This window comes from Cucumis melo, chromosome 3, assembly GCF_025177605.1.
Source record: "Cucumis melo cultivar AY chromosome 3, USDA_Cmelo_AY_1.0, whole genome shotgun sequence".
Taxonomy (NCBI): domain Eukaryota; kingdom Viridiplantae; phylum Streptophyta; class Magnoliopsida; order Cucurbitales; family Cucurbitaceae; genus Cucumis; species Cucumis melo.
The window spans coordinates 29193242-29215865 of record NC_066859.1 but is presented as its reverse complement, the minus strand read 5'-3'; the positions used below and the strand labels follow the sequence as shown (position 1 = coordinate 29215865).

The following is a 22624-nucleotide window of genomic DNA, read 5'->3' as shown; positions in this document are numbered from 1 at the left end:
TCTTTATATTGCCACCTTTATGTGAATTCACCTTTTTGTGCATATGTACGTGTAGATATGTGTGTATATTTTTTTTTATATCAACGAGTGTTCAAGACAGTTTATGCGTACTTCGACTAGTCTTGCAAGTCTTGTAAGACAACTCGTCTGATCCTATATCATTTGGATGTCAAGGTAGCTCATAGGAATTTTGGATGTCAAGATAATTCATAGGAAATTAATTCATAAACAGGTGGTCATCAAACTTGTGTATATATACATAATTAGGAAATGGTGAGAAGATAATTATAAATTTGGTTTTTAAACAATTTTTTTCCCAAAGCAAGGGTGAAGTACGAGGATTTGAATATTTAACATTAAAAAAAAAAAAAAAAAAAAGCATACCAATTGTCTATAACATAAACGCCTGTATATTATTAGCACGAGATCTCAATGTTCAAATTTATTCAAATACGATTATTTCATCCTTTAAACTTGAAAATAGAACATAATTCAAATATCAATGTAAATAAAAAGGAAATCGAAAAAAAAAGGAGAGGACAAAAATAGTAACCCTCAATAAAGTTAAAAAACAAAATTGCATACATCTTTGAAAAATGATGGCACAGTTTATAATCTTAGGTTTGTTTTTGTCTCGACGATTTTCATTTGATAAGCAAGGGATTCTTTGTCTCTTTCACAAGGTACACATCTTGTTTCTTCTTCGATTCTACAATCAATGAGTCGTCACACATGTGAAATATTATGTATAATAATTACAAAGTATTTATAGATACAATATAAAATATATCTATCAAGGTTTAGATTAAATTCTCAAAGTCTATAATGTCTGTCAAAATAACAACCGAATTTTTATAAATAAATTAAAGAAATCATGGACTATTTCTTTGAAATTTGTTAATGAAGTTTGGGATACTGTACATATTTTTTTCAAATAATGTGACGCAATCAAGATTATTGTGGGAGCAACAAAAATTAATAGATTTTGGATGAGAATTAATTATATAAAATATGGTTATTATTATTCTGAAGAAAAACAAAAATTTTAAAATACTATAAAACTTAGGCCTCAACAACAATCAAGATATCCATGTCATCGAAATGGAGCAATATTTGACAAAATCAATGGTCTCGTAAACTTTAGAGATGTTTAATATTAAAATTATATAATTGAATGATAATAAAATATAAAGATTCCTTGTAATCAAAACCAAAAGTTCAATTACTGAAAAAACAAACTGCCATTTTCATACCTCTCATTTCCATCCTGTCCCATCAATTTCATTGTATAATTTATTAATTTTAACGTTTTAAATAAAGTTACGAATTGAATTAGTCTACAAAATTCAAATAGATATTTAATTTTGAAGAAAGTATATGTTATGAATTTCACGTCAAAATATAATATTACAGCGTACTAATTTTAAAGTTGAATTTCTAATAATAATATATAGACGATATGACTTTTAAGTAATAACATGTTTATATACTTATTTTAATAAAAGAAGAAAAATAGAATTACAATATAAAATAAATTAAAAATTAACTGATTTAAGTGCTTTGATTTTCACATCATATTTGAGACATCAATGATGAATGAAGAGAGTAAATTGACAAATTTTATATTTAAGAAGAAACCGCCATATTTGACCTGTCCACAAAATTTATTTATATTTGCATTTTAAACATTTGGTCATGTTTACTATATTATATAAAAAAAAATGACATTGTTTCACTTGAGAAGAGATTATCTTATCTAATAAAACAAAGTATTGTGGAAAGAGATGCAATCTACTGATGACGTAATAGTGTCACCTATCGAAGTGATTTTCTCATAAAATAAGTACAAAAGTAAGTATTATAAATAACATGTTTTAATCAAAATTATTTTATTACTAGTATTTGTTCAATTTTAATTCGTACATTTTTTTAATTGTGTAATTTTAATTCCTAAAAATAAGTCTTTACAGAAATTGAATAAATAATAATAACAATTTTTATGAAAGAAAATACAAAAGAATATACAAAAAAAAGAAAAAAAAAATCAAAATAAATGAAGGTTCAATTTAGTTCGTTAAATGGGCCTACTTATATAATTGGGCCAAAACGACAAAGCCCAATAGCTCCGAAAGGTCTCTATTAAATATTTTAAATGTTATTAATAAATAATTGTTATATACGGAGTTCCATCACAAATTCAAAATTATAAAAATTTAATCGATCCATCACCTAAAAATTAAAATTTTATATTTCTTAAATTTTCAATTTTGAGAAAAATACAATGTGAATTTTAAAAGTTTTTGAAGCTCGTGATTAAATTTATAATATAATTGAAATTATTTCACACTATAACTTATTGAAACAAAAAACATATCACTTACTATATATGTTTTACATATTGCACAACATGGGTAAGTGACAATTTGATACAATATGGCATAGTAAATTAATCAAAATACTTCATATATTATATATGTATATATAGTACAGTGGAAAAAACTTTGTAGAATAATTTTCTTATTATATATATCTACAAGGACAATATATTTCAGTTTTGGAGCTTTGGTTGAATAATATAATTGTATTATCTTTTATTCTTCACTTCAATCTTGACGTGATTGCAAATCATTGTAACTTTAGACCCTTCAATCTGCATAACTCAAAGAGAATATCATCTAATTAATCCACAGGCAGGCATTAATCAATAAATGAAAAACCATTAAAATATTTCAAAAACTATTTTTAATTGGTTTCAAAATAGTTTATTTAAAATGATTGTTTCTTTTCAAAATTAAATAACCTATTACTCAAACAATTCAATTCATTTTATGAAGTTTTGGATTAAAGTTTTTGAGTTAATAAACAAATGAAAACCCTCCTGGTCTAGTTAATTAATTAGTTTGGATCATACACATATATATTGATCAAAGAAGTTTTGGATTCGATTAGATTAGATTTTTATTTAAAAATGGTATTTTGAGTTGAATTAAAACACTTGTGACGATTAACAATTAAATTAAGTTTAAAAATTATATGATAGTCACAGTCCAATCCAACCCACAAACTTACTTAGAATAATTCCCTTCCTCATATGTACTTCAATGGGAGTCACTACTTTTAATTGATAGTGACACATATTTTTCTTAATCAATTATTTACTATAATATATACACAAAATACAATTCTTCTGTTATATTATAATACCTAATAACACATATATTTATTAATTATATTCCAATCAAAATAGGATATATCTTACTAACTCTTTCACATGATACATTTTATTCGAACTTAATTACTATACTAACCTAAAAGTCGACGACGGTTAGACTTTGAGACCAACAAAAATGGAAAAATTAAATAATAATAATAATGGAAGGTTTAAAAGAGAGAGAGAGAGAGAGAGAGAGAGAGAGGAGAGAGAGAGAGAGAGAGAGAGAGAGAGAGAGAGAGAGAGAGATTGCCTTTGTTCTTCATCAAGAAAGTTGTTGTAAGAATAATGTTTAGAGTAATTAGGCAAAGGAACTTTGCCAGTCTCGATATTATGGACGTCCTCAACCAGCATCTCATAGTGTCTCTTCACCTCGTCCGCCGTCTTCCCGCCGACTGCTCTTGCCAGCTTCTGCCACCGATCGGGCGAGTCCTTGTCGTACACTGTAAGGGCATTTTCGAACATTTTGTTTTGCTTTGAACTCCAGCTTGAAGATGAAGATGATGAAGAGGAAGTAGTAGATGATGCCATTTTTATAATTTTTGTTATTCTATATGTATCTCTCTGTTCTCTCATTGCTTCTCTATTTATAGACAGCAAAAAGTAATATTAATTAAAAAGAAATTTAAGGGTTTATATATATATATATATATATATATATATATATATATATAAATGTGACATAAAGTTATTCTTCAAAATACATTCTTTTCCTCCACCCTCTTTTTCCTTGGCAAGTTGCCTCTGGGTCAAAATTAATGGATATCCACCAAATTTCTTTTTTTAAAAAAATATTTGATTACTATTGTCATGAAATTAAATTAAATCTTGGATTTTAGATTTAAATAAAGGATGAATATTGAAGAAAAATTAAGCTGACATTCAAGTATTTAATTGCCACCAATTTTAATATTTTTGTTTTGTTTTGTTTTGTTATTCAGTTTTTATGTAGGATGTTTTTGAAAACCAAATTAAGGATTAAAAAAAAACATATTTTTTTTCTAAAAATTTGCTATGAAATCAAATGTAATTTTAAACCCATTATTAGAAAACTAATACATTTTTAAAAAAATATAATTAAAAAGTGAAAATAGAATTAGTTATTAGATGGGGTGTAATTTTCTTTTTAGAATAAATATCTGTGACTAATAAAATCACTATAATTTGATATTGTATTGCATTTTTAATAATTAAAAGTAAATATGTAACGATGGAATGTCTAGTTTATGACTTCATGATTTCTACAAGTTAGTATGAGTTTGCCTAAAATGGCAACCTTAGTTTATGTAAAAATAGCTACACAAAATTGGTAATTTTGATATTAAGCAAACTTTTTTGTAGACCAAAAATTCGTGAAAATTATTTCTTTTGCTAACTTAGAAGATAAATCATCGAAATCACCATATCTAAACATTCTCAATCGAACTCCAACGTTTAAAGTTAATGAAAAGCTGTAAAAAAAAAACACAGTTAATAATTTAATTGACATATGCGCTTGTTTGTGTTGTCCACGAGGTGATTTGAGTCTTTTTTATTCTCATGTACTATAAAACAACGTTAATTAAAGTCATTATATTGATTTTATTTTTTAAAAGCGTTAACTAAGAGCGAAAAAAAAGGAAAATAACAAATAATTGGAATTACTTAAAAAAACTCAAATGAGTGATAAAAAATTTAATGCTTTTATTATAATTTGTATATTTTCGACCCAAAAGGTTCATTTTAAAAAGTATTTTTAAATTTTATTTTATTTTTTGAAAACATTAATCGAAGTTCTAATGATGAAAAGAATTAAAATGATATTTTTTACATATATAGAGATATGCAACAAAATAGGTAAATCATTCATAATGAATCAATAGATTAATTAATGAGAGTCGAAGTCAATAAAAAATTTGAAAGGGAATCGCAGACAAAAGGGATTTTGTACATTACGGAATCCTTATCACTCCACGTTCGTCGGGATGAGAATTTCTCCTCTTTTTTCTTTTCGAGTTGTTTTCCAAAATCATTTTCCTGTCTATTTGATAGCGATTATTTTAAATCAAAATCAAAGCATATATTTTCAAAAGCACATAAAATAAGCACTTATATATGTGTGTGTAAAGAAAAAATGGTATTGGTTGAATGGCAAGTTGGGTCATATCTCCCTTTTAGATATGAGCTGTTTGAAGATGCAATACTTAGCTTTTCTCAACCAGTAGTACTGTTCTTCCCTTTCTTTTCATGTCGAATCAAACCCTAAATCGCTTCTAAGATTCTTCCTTTGCTTTTCATTCGTATGCTTTCACTTACAACATAACTTTTAAGTTACAGAATCTAACCTTTAAAGATATCTTTCATCGAAATATTGCGGTTGAAAATATTCTAATATTTCTTTTATATCATGTTTGACGACAATTTTTCACTATTATGTTTGTTTCTTTGTGATAATGTTATTTCTATCAATTACCAATATATTAATACAACGATCAAAGATAGCCAAGGAGATTCACACATAAATTTGATGGTTAGGAGTATACTTAGATATCAGTTGAACTAAGTTTTTGTTAGCATAAAATAACGTTTGTTACTATAAAGCGTATATGAATAAGTAAGATTTAAAAGTTCTTCCTCCAAATTTGCATAATTAAAAATGCATGGTGTTAATTAATGGTAATTTCATCGTTTTTTTTAATAAAAAAGATAGATATTATATGAATTACATGAATCAAATTCTTGTTATAAACGTTATATATATTCAAAACAATCATTTAGTTAGCTTGATTCCATATCCCATATATATCTAATATATATATATTGAAATTGTGTTACATTTTATAAAAGTGATTCAAAAAATAGTCTCTTAAAAGTTGGAAATGATTTATATATAACCAAACTTTGATATATATATATATATATATATATATATATATATATATATATATATATATATTGTTGCCACATTGTTGATTTTTATTCTAAGTAGATCCCAATTAATTAATGTTACATTTTTCACCATAGTTTTTCTTTTTAAATCATCCACTTATTTTAATTAAAAAAATAATTGTTTTCACTAGTTTTAGTAATATTAAGTTTTGGTACAAATGTCAGTTTGATTCACACAAAATCTAGTTTGTAATTTTCTTTGAGATCTTATTGATTTTGTACCGTAAAAGAAATTTATAATATTTAAATAGTTTAATATCAAATTTTATTATTTTCAAACAAAATTAATCATGATTAATTCATAATTATTTTAGACCTATTCAAGATCAATTAGATATTAAAAAGATTAAAATACGGATACTAAATTTATAATTTAATCTCTTATATTTTGTTAATGATACATGCCTTATTATTAAATAAATAATAAGTTAGCATAAAATTGAAAATTTAAATACGAATTTACATAAATGGGACAATGTAATATAATTATGATTAAAACACTAAAATTTGCAAAACTATTTTAAAAAATAAATAACATCCATTAAATTAATTAGTTTTACTCTACATTCATTAAAAAAACAAAAGAAAAGAAAAGATAAATTATAACATTTTCTAATGGATTAAATTTCATACCTAACTCCAAATTAATTTTAGCATTGAGGTGACAATAGAAATTAAATAAAATTTAAAAAAATGAAGATATCGACGAAAATAATAAAATAGATAAAATATTTATCTAATTCAGGAAGAATTTGAACTTGAGATCTTATGTTCACGTCTTTATGGTATGGATTGAGTTAAGTTCATGTTTGATATATTTTTTTTTAATTTTTAAAAAATGTAAGGATAACTATTTTCTAATTTATATTTTCCTTTCCCGCCATCTTGAAGGGAACAGATGACTTTTTTCTTTTGAAGTTTGGGTTTCCGATTCCGAAGTGGAATTTCTATGGGATAATATTTTTACGAATACCCAATTCCTAATCGGAACTTGAAAACCAAACACTTTATATAATACAACTCTGACGATTTCACTTTCATACTTCAAACTTTCTGCATTTGATTTCCTCCTCCAACAATGGAATCCAACAACCACGTCTTCAAGACTTTAGATCTTATCTCATTGTTCGCTCCTGATCGATCAACGGATGGAAGCTCTGAGAGTGATACGGGATCGCAGATATCGAGCGAGAAGAGTAAGAACTCTTCTGGGTCTGATGATCATAAGCCAAGGATGGAGACGCGACGACGAAAGGCGAGCGAGAAGAGGAAGAAGAACGACAATTCTCCTGGGTCTGATCATAGGCCGAAGAAGGAGAGGCGAAAAGACATGGTGTTTTCGAAGACGATTGAGATGTCGGCGATGTTGAGAGATAGGATTGATGAATTGGATGGCTTTGACATCCAATATGTGACTCAAAAGAGATTGCAAGACACTGACATGAACAAGAATCACGGTCGGTTACTGATTCCTTTTAAAAAACTAAGGAATGATTTTGCTTCAGAAGAGGAGAAGCAGCTGTTGAAACAACATGATCAAGAAGATTTGAAAAACAAGAATGGAATGACAGTGTTGATAATCGATCCTCAGTTAAGAAATAGACACATTGAGTTGAAAATGTGGAAGGTTGGGCAACACGATAGCTATTGTCTGATGTCAAAGTGGAATTCGTTTGTCCAAGAAAATTCACTGGAAAGTGGAGATTACATCCAACTTTGGAGTTTTAGATCAAACAATATTTTCATAGTTGGCCATCAAAGTCAAGTGCCCGTCAACTCCAATCTTTGCTTCGCTTTAGTTAAACTTGACATCTCGGAGGGAATTTTTAAGTTTATTTGATCTAATTAATCTGTACAGGATTCACTTGATTCAATTATTAATAACATTTATTTTTTGTTTCTTAAAGGGTATTATAATTTTTTATGGATTTAAAGACTTCCAGCCAAATTAGTTTACAATTATATTGATATGTTGGCATAATAATAACGTAAGCATAATTATTTAGGAACATCAAAATGACACAAATAAACCAAATTTATCATCGCTATTTCCTAATTGGGTGAAAAATGAAAGTTTCAATTAACAATTTCATATAAGTTTTTAAGAGCATATTTGAAATCTCAATTGTAATATAACACTAGTCGTGACGTAATTTGAAACTCGAATCCCCACCACTAAACTTTTATTTTGGGTTCGACAAAATTAATAATACTCATCTTTTAGTTGAACTCAATCATTCATTTTATAAGTAAAAGAAATAATAACAATATACAGCCATAATTTATGTTATTATTTTTTATAAAGAACTAGAAAATCAATCCTTTTTATTTCTAGACTTTTTTTTACATAATTTTGGAAACAAAAAAAAAAAAAAAAAAAAAGAATAGCGACCAAATAGAAGGCAAACAGAAATTACAGGACTAAAGTATTAAAATGGCGCAAGTGAAACTATGTACTAGAATGTTAACTAATTATATAATCCTCTGTTTTGAGGAACTTATGAAGACACATATTGGATTTTTTTTTTTTTTTTTTTTTTAATTTTAAATAAAAACTATTTTCACAAAGGAATGATGCCAAATTCATGGGGCATAAAATCTTCACTTGGCCTGTAGTATTTATCTGGGGAATATAGGCTCAAGTTGGTCACTTGGCTGCTGTAGAGGCAAGCAAATCTCTCTACTTGATGAGCAAATCTAGAGTTTTGATATCCAGTCTTCATCAGTTGTCCCCAAACCCCATGAAACTGCCATATTTGTAGAGGAAATGAACCTTCTTAAGTTTCTTGAAAATTTTGAAACATAATATAGAAATACTCTAATTTTGCAAGAACATGCTCCGTGCCGTACCTGTCGGTGACATTCCCGTAGAGCATCTTGATGACTCAACCGCACTCGTTCTCGTTCACCCTATAAAACGAACCAAGTCAAGCTTCATTTACATGCGTGCCTACCCTATTAGTTTTACAGTTGAATTATGATGATTATTGAGCATCACCTCTAACTGATGTAGTCCAGTAGATAATTTGTCCTTCTCATCAGCCTCGATATCTTCAAATCTATAACAAAAGATTTATTACATTTCAATCTAGGTGGGATTGGCACACGGCAGGACAATGACAGAGACAGAGCATAGAACAAAATGAGGAAAAGAGTCCAGAAAAAGTACTTGAGAGACCACTTCAAATGATGTATTTGGTCTTCAATGGCATCCCGCTCGTTTCTTAATAGTTGAAGTTGCTGCACAAGGTTGACGCATACATGTTACATTAATTAAAGCGAGGAATTCACGAGTTGAACTACTCCATTCTTATTTCTTTTACTATAAATATAATTTCGTATAGTTGCTGACAGAAAAACGGAGTTGAAAACCTTGCGGGTCTTCCTCAACTCCCATAAGAGCTCGACCTCCCTTTCAAGCTCCGGAACTACAAGCATAGTCCTCCATCCTGCCAAATCACCAAGCAACGAATGATAAATGCTTATAAAACAACACTAACAACGGAGTAACAATCGGGGAAAAATGTGGGTGGAATACCTAGAGCCTTTTTGCTCCGTAATATATCTCCATAGATGTGATCTCCAACATAAAGAACCTTAAAAGAAACAAAAGCGATAAAAGGGTTCAAAAAGAAGTTAGAGGCGAAGTATCCATATTCAGCACGAAAAGTTTATGAAACAAAATAGCCATAAGCTTGGATCTGCGGGGACAGAAGAGAAAACCAATGGGACTTATTATGCAAACTATCATCTTTTTCCCCTTTTTTCCTTCCAACGCATACCATATCACTACTAGTAAAGTAAGAGTTTACCTGTGAACTCGATTCAATGGAAAGAAGTTTGTGCAGATGCCTGACATTGCCTCCCTGGAAGAATGCATGTCAAAGGCAATCTAAGTATCATATTGGGAAAGGGAGGGGGTATGTCTTGTCAAAAAGGTTTTAACTTGACAGAAGGCAGAAGGTTCCATCCCATACCTGAAAAACTCTGCAAGATTTACTTAACTTTGTCGGTGACAAAGCCATCGACGCCGTTCCCACCTACATTGATGAATTAAGGTCAAATTAAAGCCATAAACAAAATGCATTTGATGATACAAAACTTATGCAGCTAACCTGAGGCATTGGCGAACCATTATCAGTATTAAGTAGCATTCCGGACTTTGCTTCAACCTCAAATAGATTGGCACGATTGTCATCATGGAAGAAACCTGGTTTAGCACTGTTTTTACAAATAAAATTTCAGGAAAAAGATCCAAGGAAATGAGAAATCTAAATATACGTACATTGGTACTAGACCAACTCAGTGCTAGGCTCAGATATTGTTTTGATTGTAGTTGCAAAAGAAAAGGAAATCTAAACAGTATAACATCTTCCTACTATTTCAACTGTACAAAAATCCAGTCACAACGCAACATCATACCTCCACTTCATCCCCTTTTGAAACAATGGTTAAGATGGAAAACAACAATCAAATGGCTTCAATATTTTGTCTCCTCATATAAATAAATCCAGTTCCCAAATCAGGCTAACGGTATTCATATTTATGTCTTGTTTTATCAGAACATAAGTTCCAATTTTATCCAACACAAACAAATGTCAACATTTAAAAAGTCACTAAATAATGAAGCAAAAATCAAGAGACAGAAAACAAGAATGAAATATCTTCAAGGAAAATATGTCAACATTTGAATTCCACTCCACAATTTGATCAGTAAACAATAACTGTCAACGTGTTTATACTGAACTATTAACCATGGGCATAGATGATTTTATATTAGGATGTTAAAGGACAACCTGCCCGTGATAACAACATCGAAATACTGAAGCCAATCAAAATTGCGCTTCTGATCACCATCTGATGCAGAAGAATTACAAAGGAAGTTCATCACAACGTTTGTATAGTCCCATAAGCTGCAATCAATATCGAACCCTTAGGAACTATTGTATACGGGATGACAATAGCAACACTATGAAACTAATGTACCTGTTTGTCACCAAGAAAGTAGAACGGCCTGAATCTCTGAGCATTTTAAGCATGGGCAAAATTGAAGTATCTACATTGATATATCTAAGAAGGCAATGCCCCAAAGTAGAGGGAAAAAGATGTTAGTTCCTGATTTACAATAAGAAAATCAGCATTACATATATCAAGTTCAAGTGCAAAACCCCCATGAACAAAAGAATCAAGAAAGATTTCGAGTCACTATTACAAAACTAAAAAAATCTATTTTATTTGAACACTCAAGAAATTCTCATTAAGAGATTCAACCTTTGCATCTGTTAAACCACCATTGCTGTTTACATACAATCGTAAAAATAAGGGGAAGTTAGCACGTGACACATCCTCACCTTTCGGGATCTTTTGCAACCATTTGCTTTAAGGTTCCATCACGGTGACACAAATCTACTGCAGCTCTAACATCTTTATACATCCGAGCATAACTGGGAGAGCCAAATAAGAAACAATGCACAGAAACTAAACATATCACAATCAAGATAATACCACAAACCGTTAACAATTTCACAACATTACAGATCAGATTAAATGGCTACGAACCACCCTTCATGAAAGAAACTTCAAGCGATGCTTCATGATGGACATGTAAACCAGTGTAAAAAACAACAAAATTAATCTACTATTTTGATGTGGCAAAAAAATCTCACAAAATTAAATATTAGATTAAATGCTTTAGATTCACGACCTAACATGCTTGAAAGTTTCGGCTTTAACTATTTTTATTTGAGAAGATCTTAATTTATTACCTTTAAGATTGGACTAAAAACCATATTTGTCTGTGTTCGTAAATCCAAACATGTATTGATTAATGTGGTTTATCAAAATCCAGCATCCTATAACTTATGAAAGAAAACGAACTTCTAGAAAACTATGGCCAGATTATTGAATCGATACTTGAAAATGCAATAAAAGAAGTAAAAAGTGTCAAGGCAGAACAAATTCCTACTCAATATCTTCTGGAACTTTGTCTGGATTATTATCCTTGAAGTCAACCAGTTGAGCAAACAAGTAGGCTTCAGCTAGTGAAAAAAGGGTATCAATGAGAGCATAGTCAGGCTCATCAAAAGAATCCCGTACTAAAGTATTTCCATATGTCTCAACTTTATCATCCTTGGACATTTCTTTGAAACCATGGTAAGCCACTTTGACGTACTTGTGCCTATCCATCTGTACACAGACTCTATGTCAATCATTCTAGCCATTACATTTAAATTGGAAATAAGTACAAGCGAAAATAAAACTAAGCTGTAGGAAAAACTAACGGAAAAATATAAATAATGAAAGAGTAGAGTCACCTTCAATATGTTGCCTCTTTTTTTATCAAGAACCAAACCTCTGACCATGTATTTCCAGTCAAATGACCAATTCAGCAACTGTATAAGATCGATATATTCTTAACCAATGAATATTGCTACATCTCATATTAAAAAAAAAACAAATTGAACTGAAGGAAGTAAAGATACATTTATGTTGCAACAAAAGAATAAGATGAAATCACCGATACTCATTCACCAACAGAATCTTAACATTAAAGTTAAAGTCCTGAAAGTGGAAAATGAGCAGCTAATTAAAAAAATTAATTTAAGTTATAAAAGGTAACAAACCTCTTCAGAATATCCCAAATCATAAACCAACTTTCTTATTGTGCCTTCATATGCGAGGGACTCAAAAGTTTCTGGCTTGTATTGCGCCAACGTGTAATCCATGTCAAAGCCCACGGCAACAATATTTTTCATATTCAAAGATCTATTGCAAAAGATCTGCTTTCCAATATCAATTTTGCATTCTTCCGGTGATGACCATATGCATGGCTCCTGGCCATCCTCAGTGTGGGTAACATCAAGAGAATGTGTTCTCTTCTCCTTCAAGACAGTCCCAAGGTTCTCACCCATGGCATCAATAGGACGCAACTGATTTAATCCTGCCATGATAGTTAACAGAAAAGGGAAACTACGAGCTTCAAATTGAGATCTAAATAAACAGTCCAAAATTTACTCTGTGATTTAATATAAACCAACGAAGTATCAGAACATAGAAGTATAAAAGAAACTAATAATGTTTCATATAGAAGTCCTGACTCTGGAAGTCAATATTGCCAAATAGATTATAGATCCTGTACATAGACAAACCCATAATCGAACCCAAATGACAGACATTCAAAATTACTCTCTTGTCCCCTAGTATAAAACTTGTTCACGAAATAACAGTAATCTGACTTCCTAAACACAAATGTTTTCTACCTATTAGGGGGAAGAGCCAATTTACTGTTGGTGGAAATGTTTTCTATCAGCTTATTTGCTTATCAAAGTACTCAAATACAACCAGTCGATTCCCTCTCATCTTTCAGAACCTCTCTACAATCGATAGTAATCTCTAATGCAAGAAGAAGAAATTGTTGCAAAGAAAAGAAAAGAGAGAAGCACAAGGTTCCAACAACAACAGACTTGAGTGATTCAACAATCCACACCTACATCCAACATGAGAACTGAGAAGCAGTCAGGATCCTTTCTACATTAATCTTGGAGTGGAGAAATGACGCAAGATGGTCATGCATTCTTATACATTTCTTTCAAAATAATTCAGACATCGAAATAACCAATTTTGCCAACTAACTCCTCTCCTCTTCTTTCCTGTGCATGGTCTGAATTTTCTTCAGGTTTTAAATCGAATCGACAATCAAGAAACACAAATCTTCTCTCCCACAGAAAGCCCAGCCTTAATTCCTTACCCCTACTCTACATGGTCAAATTTAAATCAAACCAAACTCCATATCCAACACACATTTAAAATTCAACTCTCTCAAACAAGAAAAGAAAAAACCCTTTTAGCGTCTTTAAATATCCCACTCAAGAACACTGGTCATTGCATCCCAGACCTGCAGTTTCCAATTCTTGAATATTTTGTCAACTAAATGATCAAACTATTCCCCAAGAAAGGTACATACAAATACACATCCATTCAATCTAGATATACTCACAAACGTAAACAAACAGACAAACACAAAGGGACACATACATGAGAGATGAAAGAGCAAACTGAACAACGAACCTGAATAAGAAAGGTGCTAAATCCCCAAAAAGCAACACTAGAACGATAATTACAACAGACCAACGTACGGGTAATGAAGGTTGAGAAAACAGAACAAGAAACCATTGAAAGAAATATTAATGACACGTTTCAATTTGACCCAATTTATAAATGCCCCACATACATACAATAAACATGGCAGTTAAGCTCAATCTTGGAAAGAAAAGAAGAAGAAGACGAACCTAGGGTATGAATCCTTTTGGGTTTGCGGATAAAGGAATTGGGAATTCCCAGAAAACTTGGGGAGGATAAAGGGTATGTGAATTCGAGCGAGAATAAGGAGAGGCAAAAGGAAACCTGTCTCCTGGGAATTCGCATGGTGCATTTAAATAGGCATTTGGGGGAAGAGAGAGTTAAAAATGAAAGGGGAAGATTAAAGAAAAAGGAAAAGGGAGAATCAGATTCCGAAATGGACGTGACAGATGTTGGATTAGGAGTTGTGGCATTTGGGAAATTGAAGAGAAACAACAAATCTAAATTCCCAATACAACGAAATTAAGAGAGTAGTGGAAGTTGAATTTGCAGAGGAATTATTCGAACCCAGGATCAAATTGGTTGGGAAAATGGAATCGTACACCTAATTTTTTGATTCCCTATTCACCGGGAAATTGTGCTTTGATTGCTCCGGTCAGGTTGGGGAACTTGAAGCATCTCCGAAGAGGGATTGTGGGTTTTCGCCACGTGGAACTTGCTTGCAAGAGAGAGATTGTGGTTGACGATTACTGTTTGATGGGACGGCGCCGATCAGTTTCGCCGATGAAGATGTTGGACAATAGAAGGCGAAGATTTAACCTCCATTTTTCTTTTTCTTTTTCTTTTTTTTCTCCTCATCGCTTTCGCAACGAGAAACTGTCGCTGTGCATAAATCTGGCGGGTAAATATGTTCGTCGTTTCCCCCTCCATTTAACCCTTTCTTTCATTTTCTTACTCTTAAAAGATTCTTTTTAATTTTATTTTCTTAAACGGCTATTTTCAAATTTAGATAAATATTTTAAAATATTTGTAAAATATAACACTCCATCTCCATTACATATACGTAGAAATGTATTCTTGTATTGGTAAATATTTATAAAAAAATTTATCATTTTTTTTCGAAGTTTGGTTTTTATTTAATATTTGAAAGTTATTTGATAATATTTTATTTTTTGTTTTAATCAAACATATTTCTAATGGTCTGTTCATATTTTCGAAATATTAACCAAATTCAAAACGATAAAAAAAAAAAAATGAAGGCTATTTTTTTAAGTTAAAAAATTGACCTAGGTGTCTAAATTTTAAAATATTATACTCTGAATTGTGTTTAAATTTTATGAGTAAATTTCAGATTATTTTATTTTTACTTCTTTGTTTCATTCTTTTTTTTCTTTTTCATTTAATTCAATCGCTTTTAAAAGAGTTTAAATTTGAAAAGAAAATAAAAAAAAATTTGAAGTGTTCGATAACTTTTTAAAAATACACTTTTAAAAAATAAGATCGAAAAATAATGCATTTTGAATAAAATGCTAATAAATAAATTTTTAAACAAATTATGTATATAAACACACGAAACCTAACTAAATAGGTAAGTATTTAAATTTTAAATTAATAAAGCGTTCTAAAAAATATTTTTTTAATAATAAATTTTTTCCATAGATAATACAAAGGACACTCTAAAATTATACTTTTAGTCTTAATTTTTTCACTAAATCCGGTGATATTAATGTCTGATAATTAACATGAAATTTGTCTAACATACTGCCCAACTCTATTCTACACATCATAATTTAATAACATCTTTTTCTTCTTTGCTTATTGTGTTATGGGTTAGCTCATAATAACTAATGTGTTCACCAATCAAATATATTGATTTTTGTGGAATCATATTTTATTTCATTTTTATAAATTGGTGAAATTCAAGATGAATATAAAGTTCGTAACAAATTTAGATGGGGAGGATTCTTTGTCATATACCACATGTGACTTATATTTATTTATCCCGACACTTCCAATAAATACTTAAACTATATCCATCGATAAACTCTACACGTTTTACGTTTATTCTTTAAAATAATTAATATTACATTATAGTATAAAAAAAAAAGTCATATTTAAAAAGTATTCTCAAATACTAAAATAATATCATTGATATATATACACACACAACTTATCTATAATAACGTAATGTCATTAATTAACATAATTATTCAATTGCTTGATTGTCGTAAACTATATTCTATCTCATCTGATATAAAGAGGAATATTAATATTCATGCTCATTTTATCATTTGTTTTTTAACATATTCATATTCTACCCTCGATCTTAATAATTAATTTAAGATTACTATTAAAGTGCGTAATTAACATTACTTTATAATTAATATTTCGCAATTTTTCAAATAGGAATAATGTAAAAATGTCATATAAATATTTTAAAAAGGAATTCTCGTCCTACAATAATTTTATCAACAATAAATATTGAAAAACACTAGTAAATAAATGGTTATTGATAGTTCAATCTTAAATTATGATTAGGGAAATTATTGTAAATGAAATATTTACAAAACATAGCAAAATTTTAAATTAGATTAGTGTCTACCATAATCACTAATAGATGACGATAGATGTCAATATCACTAATAGATAATGATAGATATCGCCAAAAATTCAATTAACTCGTGTAACTAATATCAATAATAGAATCCAAAGAACGTTGCAATTCCTTTTTCAACTACCAAAGAGCTATCATATATTATATTCCTTCCTTTACAAATATTGGAGTATCTTGTTCCTCTTTCGAATTATTCTTTCAAAGTTTATAAAATCACATGAAAAAAAACCTACAATCTTTAGGAGGAAAATATTGGATAGTTGCATCTTTAATCTACTACATACATCATTAAGCATGTTATTTCATTTCTTTAAAACGCCATGCTTTACTTTTTTAGATTACGATATTGTATGAACAAATTAGTTGCATTCAACTTTAAAAAATTTATGGGATATTTTTGGTTAAGTGAGAAAAAATCGAACCTACAAAGTAAACATCAACATTGAAAGATAAAATTGAAAATTTGATAAAAATAAATAAATAAATTATATATTCGTAAAAGCTTGTTGAAGCCGTTAAATAATATGTATTTTAAAACTCGTTTTAAAATTTATATTAAATATGTGATTGGAATCGATCTATAACAAAAACATTATATATTCAATTCTAACACTATATAACAATTCTTTCTTCTTCAAAATATTATAAATGAAGTAAAACAAGTAAATCGTGGATATACTAGTGGTAATAGATTGTTAGTAAGACTGTAAAAATATACGATGACGAATGTCTCACCGCCCTATGAATGGTTAGAGTTAAAAAAAATTATATGCTGCCCTACTACTTTATGGGTGTATATGTATTTGAAATAAAAGTTCATTAGGATTGTAGGACCATATAGATGTAAACATGTGATGCATGTGTGAGATGTAATTTGTTTATATTCATTCTATTTATTCTACATGATATATATCAGATGTGGTTATATTGTTGAACCAGAAAAGTCAATAAAATTTTTGTATTTTCCATAAAAAATAAAAATAAAAGTGTCCATATTTAAATGGTATGTTATAAAAATCATCGACCAAAATTTCGAAATTTCAATAATCTCGTAACTTTGACGAGGGACAATTTTGTTTTATTAAAGATAAAGTTTTTTCAACGTGCTACTATTTATTGTCTTCTCGATTTACAGCTTAATTTTCGATTTAAAACTTTCTTTTAGAATAAATTGAATTTAAAAAAAACACAAAAAACGAAATGGCCTATATATGCTTAGGAAGAACCTATGATTTTGAATCTCACTCAAACTTTATTTTATTAAATTTTACCGATCGATTCGTCTCGTAATTGTTGATATGAACTTTTGTTTATTTTACCATCCAAAACTCTCGATCTCACGTTGTTTTATTTCAAAAAATTTTAAAATTTTTAAATTTTCGCTATGTTATTTTAAACGACAAGTTTTAGTTTAATTAGACCGCAACCGAAATTTCATTAATTAATCGTCGTTATTAATTTTTATAAAGTCTTCAAATTTCGAATGAGATTTTCCTAAAATCGGACCTCAATCTCTCAAACCCCCTAGCTTTTGTAACAAAATAATTTTATCCATTAGTTTGTGTTTAGTAAAAACAATTATGAATAAAATAATTCAAATCACTTTTTTTAAGTTACGTCAAAACATCAATCACAAAAGTCTATTCTCTAATACCTTTTAAACAAAATACTATATTCTACTAGAACCATATGCCTATTCCAAAATGATTCATATTCATTTTTATGTAATTAAACTTGATTTTTTATATCAAATATTTTCTCGAATTTCGAAGCTTTTAAATCGATCAACAAATAAACTATTTATCGATTTTTTTTTTATGGTAAATAGTTTTTTTTCCTTCTATTTGTTAAAAAAATTTCTTTAGAAGATAATATCGTTATAATATTTTAAAAATATGAAAATAAATAAATGAAAAAGAAATTCTTATGAATAGCAACAAATAATAATAATAATTAAAAGTATATAACTAATAAAAATTATATTATCTCCCTTCCTAGTTAACATATATATATATACACACACATACATATACTAAACAAACATCTTTCTAAAATTGCTAGTAGAATTGCTTTAGCTTTAAAAGAAGAAACAATGGTTTAGTAGTGAAACGGAAATTAAACCAATTTCTAAGAAGAGGTATGAATCAAAATAAGATTTTAACCTTCACTTTGTTTTAATCCTTATATATCCCTTAAATTTTAATCTATTTTTTAACAATAAAATTAGTCCACGATATCGGAATTAATACTCAATATTTTGAAAAGAAAAATAAAATTATTAAGTAGTTAAAATACTTTGTTTTAATAGTCTCTGAATATTTTCTTAATTGTCAAATGAACATGAGTATAAGGTTATTTATCTGCTTCAAATATAGAGGTTTGATTCCTAGATCCCATATTGTCAAAAATCTATCTTTCCTACGTTATATTTTTTAAACAAAACATTTATCTTATTTTCTAAAATTTTATAGAAAGAAAATTAAATTCAAAATTCAAACCTAACAATAAGATTTATTTTAAAATTTATTGAAATTAAAGATGTATGATAAGATAAAATTCAATCTGATTTTTTTCTCTTCCTGTAATAAAAATGACATATTTTAATTTTGTTAAAAAAAAAGGAAGTTATATGGATGAAGAGAGGGAAAAGAATGTCTACTTTAGACCATATTAAATTATTAATGACCATACACACTCGATCAATAAAATTATGAACCTAAGAAGGTACGGACCTTAATAACAAATAATTCGATTTAAATTGTAATATCGGTATTTCTCTTGATAACTATATAAATTCAAGATACTTCAATACTACAAAATCAATAATTTCTTGATTATTTTTAGAAAATTCTAATTATATAGATTTAAAGATTTCTTCAGATATGTCGAGCTTAATAAGAGCAAAACATACATGGTGTAAAGTCTCTCTTTGTTTAGGAAATCGACTCTATAGAATATGAAACTCCAAAATTGGATGAAGTCTCCACTCTCTAATAAATTGTTTCCCACAACATAATTTCCCTCTTACATAGAATGTTAACGTTATGATACATTTTTCTCCTATTAATCACAGCAAAGCTGTTCGATCAACTTTTACACTTCCATACTTCAGTTCACACAATCTAAGATTCTAAGATTTAAAAATAAATTAACTAAATCGAGGGAGGGGGGGGGGGGGGGGGGATTAGAAGGATATTTTATTTTCTAGAGGGAAAAGAATATCCGTTCGTTGCATTAATCATCGCCGTTCTCCACCATGACGACAATCGGATTCCGCCTTTTCTCAGTTCCTGCCGCCGTTTCACCACCTTCTCAAAGTCCGAACAGCGATCAATTTCAAGAAAGCCAAACGCTGCGCCATCAACTTCCGATTACTACATCTCGCAGAGGCCTCACCATGCTCTCATTTATCTCTGCAATGCCGTCTCTGTTTCTTCCCGCTCCCGCCAGTGCTTTCGATATCGGCATTTGTAAGCACCAATCAACCGCAACCTTCATTCGCCAATTTCTTCGTTTTCTGTTCTTTATTTTGTTTTTGGAACCCTAGTTTATCGGTTTGTTTGCAGCAGGACCAAAGGATTGGTTGAAGGAGCAGAAGAAGAAGTCCTCCAAATTCCTCTTGGCACCAATTGAGGCCTCCAGAGACAGCCTTCAAACAGTTTACCTTTTGCTTTGTAAGTCTTTTTTCCGTCTCCTGTTTCTCCGTTATCTCATTTTTCTGTATTTTCTTACATTGCATCGGCTGCAGCCAACGATTCCGATTACTCAAATAAGGATATGGAGGATGTTCAAAGACTGCTTAAGTCCGCTGCAAGGGATTGCGTTTTGAAGGACAGAAGTTCGTTTGTTCAATTCCAAGCGAGCACTGGAGTCGAGGTTCCTAATGTTGCTTATGTTTCTCTTTATATTCGTTTTCAATTCCTTGTGTTTGTAAACCAGGAATTATAATATAATGTGAATTCAAACTATTATTTTAGCATCCCATGCCGCTACTCGTAGACTATTTTGAACTAAATTAACATCGACAAGGTTAGATTAGATATGTTGAAATGTGTTTCCAATATCCTAGCTTGAAATTCCGCAGGTCTGTACATTCCAATTGATTGTGAAAAATGCAGCCTCCTTGCTTGGAAACAAAGATCCTATAAAACTAGAAGCTGAAAATCTATTAAAGGATCTAGTAAGGTAACCTTCATTTCATTTCTTGATGCCTATTATATCATTTCTTCAATTGGATGGTGCTTTGATTTTGATCAGTAATAGTGACCTGTCTGATCGGCTAGTTTATAAGGTAAGCTGCTTCATGTTCATTTGTTCAGTGGACGGTAAGAATAAAGATTACCCCGTCTAAGGGTTGTTGGATAAAGAAGTTCCAACAAAATTGAAGAGCTGTGTTATATCCTCTCTTCCAATAATCGAACAGTCATTAGTTTAGTTTTTTTTTTATTGGTATTGTAATATTTTCTCGCTCTTATGATGCAGCTCTTTCACATCTCTGAACAGTCTTGCTTATGAAACTGATATTCAAGTCAATTCCAATAGGTATGTAAATCCTCATTTGAAGGCTCAAATACGTTGTCTTGAACAGTTGTCTCATCTCAAATCAATATCTTGATGGACAAATATTATTATCTTAGTAATTAGATTATCCAACATGTTTTCTGCTACATGATAAGACTGCTGGATGATGATCCATTTTTCCAATTTAGGCGGTCAAGTTTAGGTGGTCCATTTTCTTTTGATTACATGACTTACATAAATTTAAAGACTGATGTGAAATGGAAGAGAAGTGAAACTAGAAATGGATTCTATGGGAAATTGTACTTTGGGTGTGCATAATTGAAACAAGCTCTTTCATTCTGCTTTATATATTTGATATTGTAGGGACCTTTTCTTCCGAATTTACTATTTAGGTACAAAAAATTGTGATAATCATAACCTTTTTCCGTGTATACTTGTTTACTTATATATTTATTATTGTTTTGTTGCAGACAAAAAGTACTGGATGCACTGAATGATACCATGACTTCCCTCGACAAATTTGAGAAGGGTATTAAGGATTGTCTTGAAATTTAACTCCAATTAACTTTTTCTGTAATTATATTTTTCTTGTCTAAACAAGCAACAACTAGATGAAACCAAAAGAAAAGCTTTTAAGCTCAATCTCAGTTAGCTTCTTTATTGCTAAATCTAGTGATTTTAAAGTTAAACGCGAACAGACTCACCTTTATTACACAATTAAATCTGTAATGTGCTTATGGGTGCGTGATGTGTATATTCATATTTAGTTTGGAATAATTATATATCTTGCAAATCTGGGATTGTAACTGTTTGATTTTCATTTCTTTTCCAAGCTACGCTATTTAGATATTTGGGGGTAAACTCATTGTTTCTTTACAGTAGTTATTTATCATTGAACTTACAAAGGTAAAGACATTTCCTTTATGATTGCGCTCGGAACATCATTATCTCTATTTGGTCTAATGGCAAATGATCTAGTAGCCTTCCTTTCATCCGTTGGGCAGTTCTCACAGACTATTGGCGCATTCTTTCGATGCTTTCACTGCTACTAACTCTTGCTGCATGGCTGTGATTCATAAAAAAATAAAACATATGAAATAATTACTACCTGATGATTTGCCATTCGTGATGTAATTATTTTCACTAGTTGCAAATGATCGAGTTGTTAAAATCGTATGCCTGTTGAATCATGTAGCCAAGAGATTCCCAATTAGTTATTCCAAGTCCAATGTCATGATCTCTTGCAACAAAATATATTCTTTATAGGTTAT

At 29.7% G+C, this 22624-nt stretch overlaps 4 protein-coding genes across 5 annotated transcripts; 2 read left to right on the top strand and 2 right to left on the bottom strand.

Annotated features, from left to right (window-relative positions):
• Positions 1 to 2446: 2446 nt before the first annotated feature.
• On the bottom strand, positions 2447 to 3772 carry LOC103487968 (protein RADIALIS-like 4). The gene is made up of 2 exons (XM_008446491.2): positions 3465 to 3772; positions 2447 to 2650 (listed from the first exon to the last, which is right to left on the bottom strand). Exons 1-2 carry the CDS (start codon positions 3740 to 3742, stop codon positions 2626 to 2628), a joined length of 303 nt encoding a protein of 100 aa, XP_008444713.1. The 5' UTR covers positions 3743 to 3772; the 3' UTR covers positions 2447 to 2625.
• Positions 3773 to 7217: 3445 nt separating this feature from the next.
• On the top strand, positions 7218 to 7979 carry LOC103488545 (B3 domain-containing protein At3g25182-like). Its single transcript, XM_008447343.1, has one exon. The coding sequence runs from the start codon at positions 7218 to 7220 to the stop codon at positions 7977 to 7979; it is 762 nt and encodes a 253-aa protein (XP_008445565.1).
• Positions 7980 to 8409: 430 nt separating this feature from the next.
• Positions 8410 to 15098, bottom strand: LOC103487969 (uncharacterized). 2 transcript variants are annotated; one of them, XM_008446492.3, is made up of 16 exons: positions 14428 to 15098; positions 12763 to 13079; positions 12454 to 12531; positions 12105 to 12325; positions 11491 to 11583; positions 11126 to 11209; positions 10936 to 11052; positions 10255 to 10360; positions 10117 to 10179; positions 9952 to 10005; positions 9678 to 9735; positions 9512 to 9588; positions 9309 to 9379; positions 9138 to 9198; positions 8990 to 9049; positions 8410 to 8886 (listed from the first exon to the last, which is right to left on the bottom strand). In XM_008446492.3, exons 1-16 carry the CDS (start codon positions 14561 to 14563, stop codon positions 8701 to 8703), a joined length of 1782 nt encoding a protein of 593 aa, XP_008444714.1. In that variant the 5' UTR covers positions 14564 to 15098; the 3' UTR covers positions 8410 to 8700. The 2 variants fall into 2 exon arrangements, with proteins under 2 accessions (XP_008444714.1, XP_016900080.1); XM_017044591.2 differs by lacking the exon at positions 14428 to 15098 and adding an exon at positions 14207 to 14372.
• A 4910-nt stretch (positions 15099 to 20008) lies between these two features.
• Positions 20009 to 22146, top strand: LOC103487971 (uncharacterized). Its single transcript, XM_008446495.3, has 6 exons — positions 20009 to 20302; positions 20399 to 20506; positions 20581 to 20708; positions 20917 to 21017; positions 21315 to 21374; positions 21824 to 22146. Exons 1-6 carry the CDS (start codon positions 20089 to 20091, stop codon positions 21906 to 21908), a joined length of 696 nt encoding a protein of 231 aa, XP_008444717.1. The 5' UTR covers positions 20009 to 20088; the 3' UTR covers positions 21909 to 22146.
• Positions 22147 to 22624: the final 478 nt, after the last annotated feature.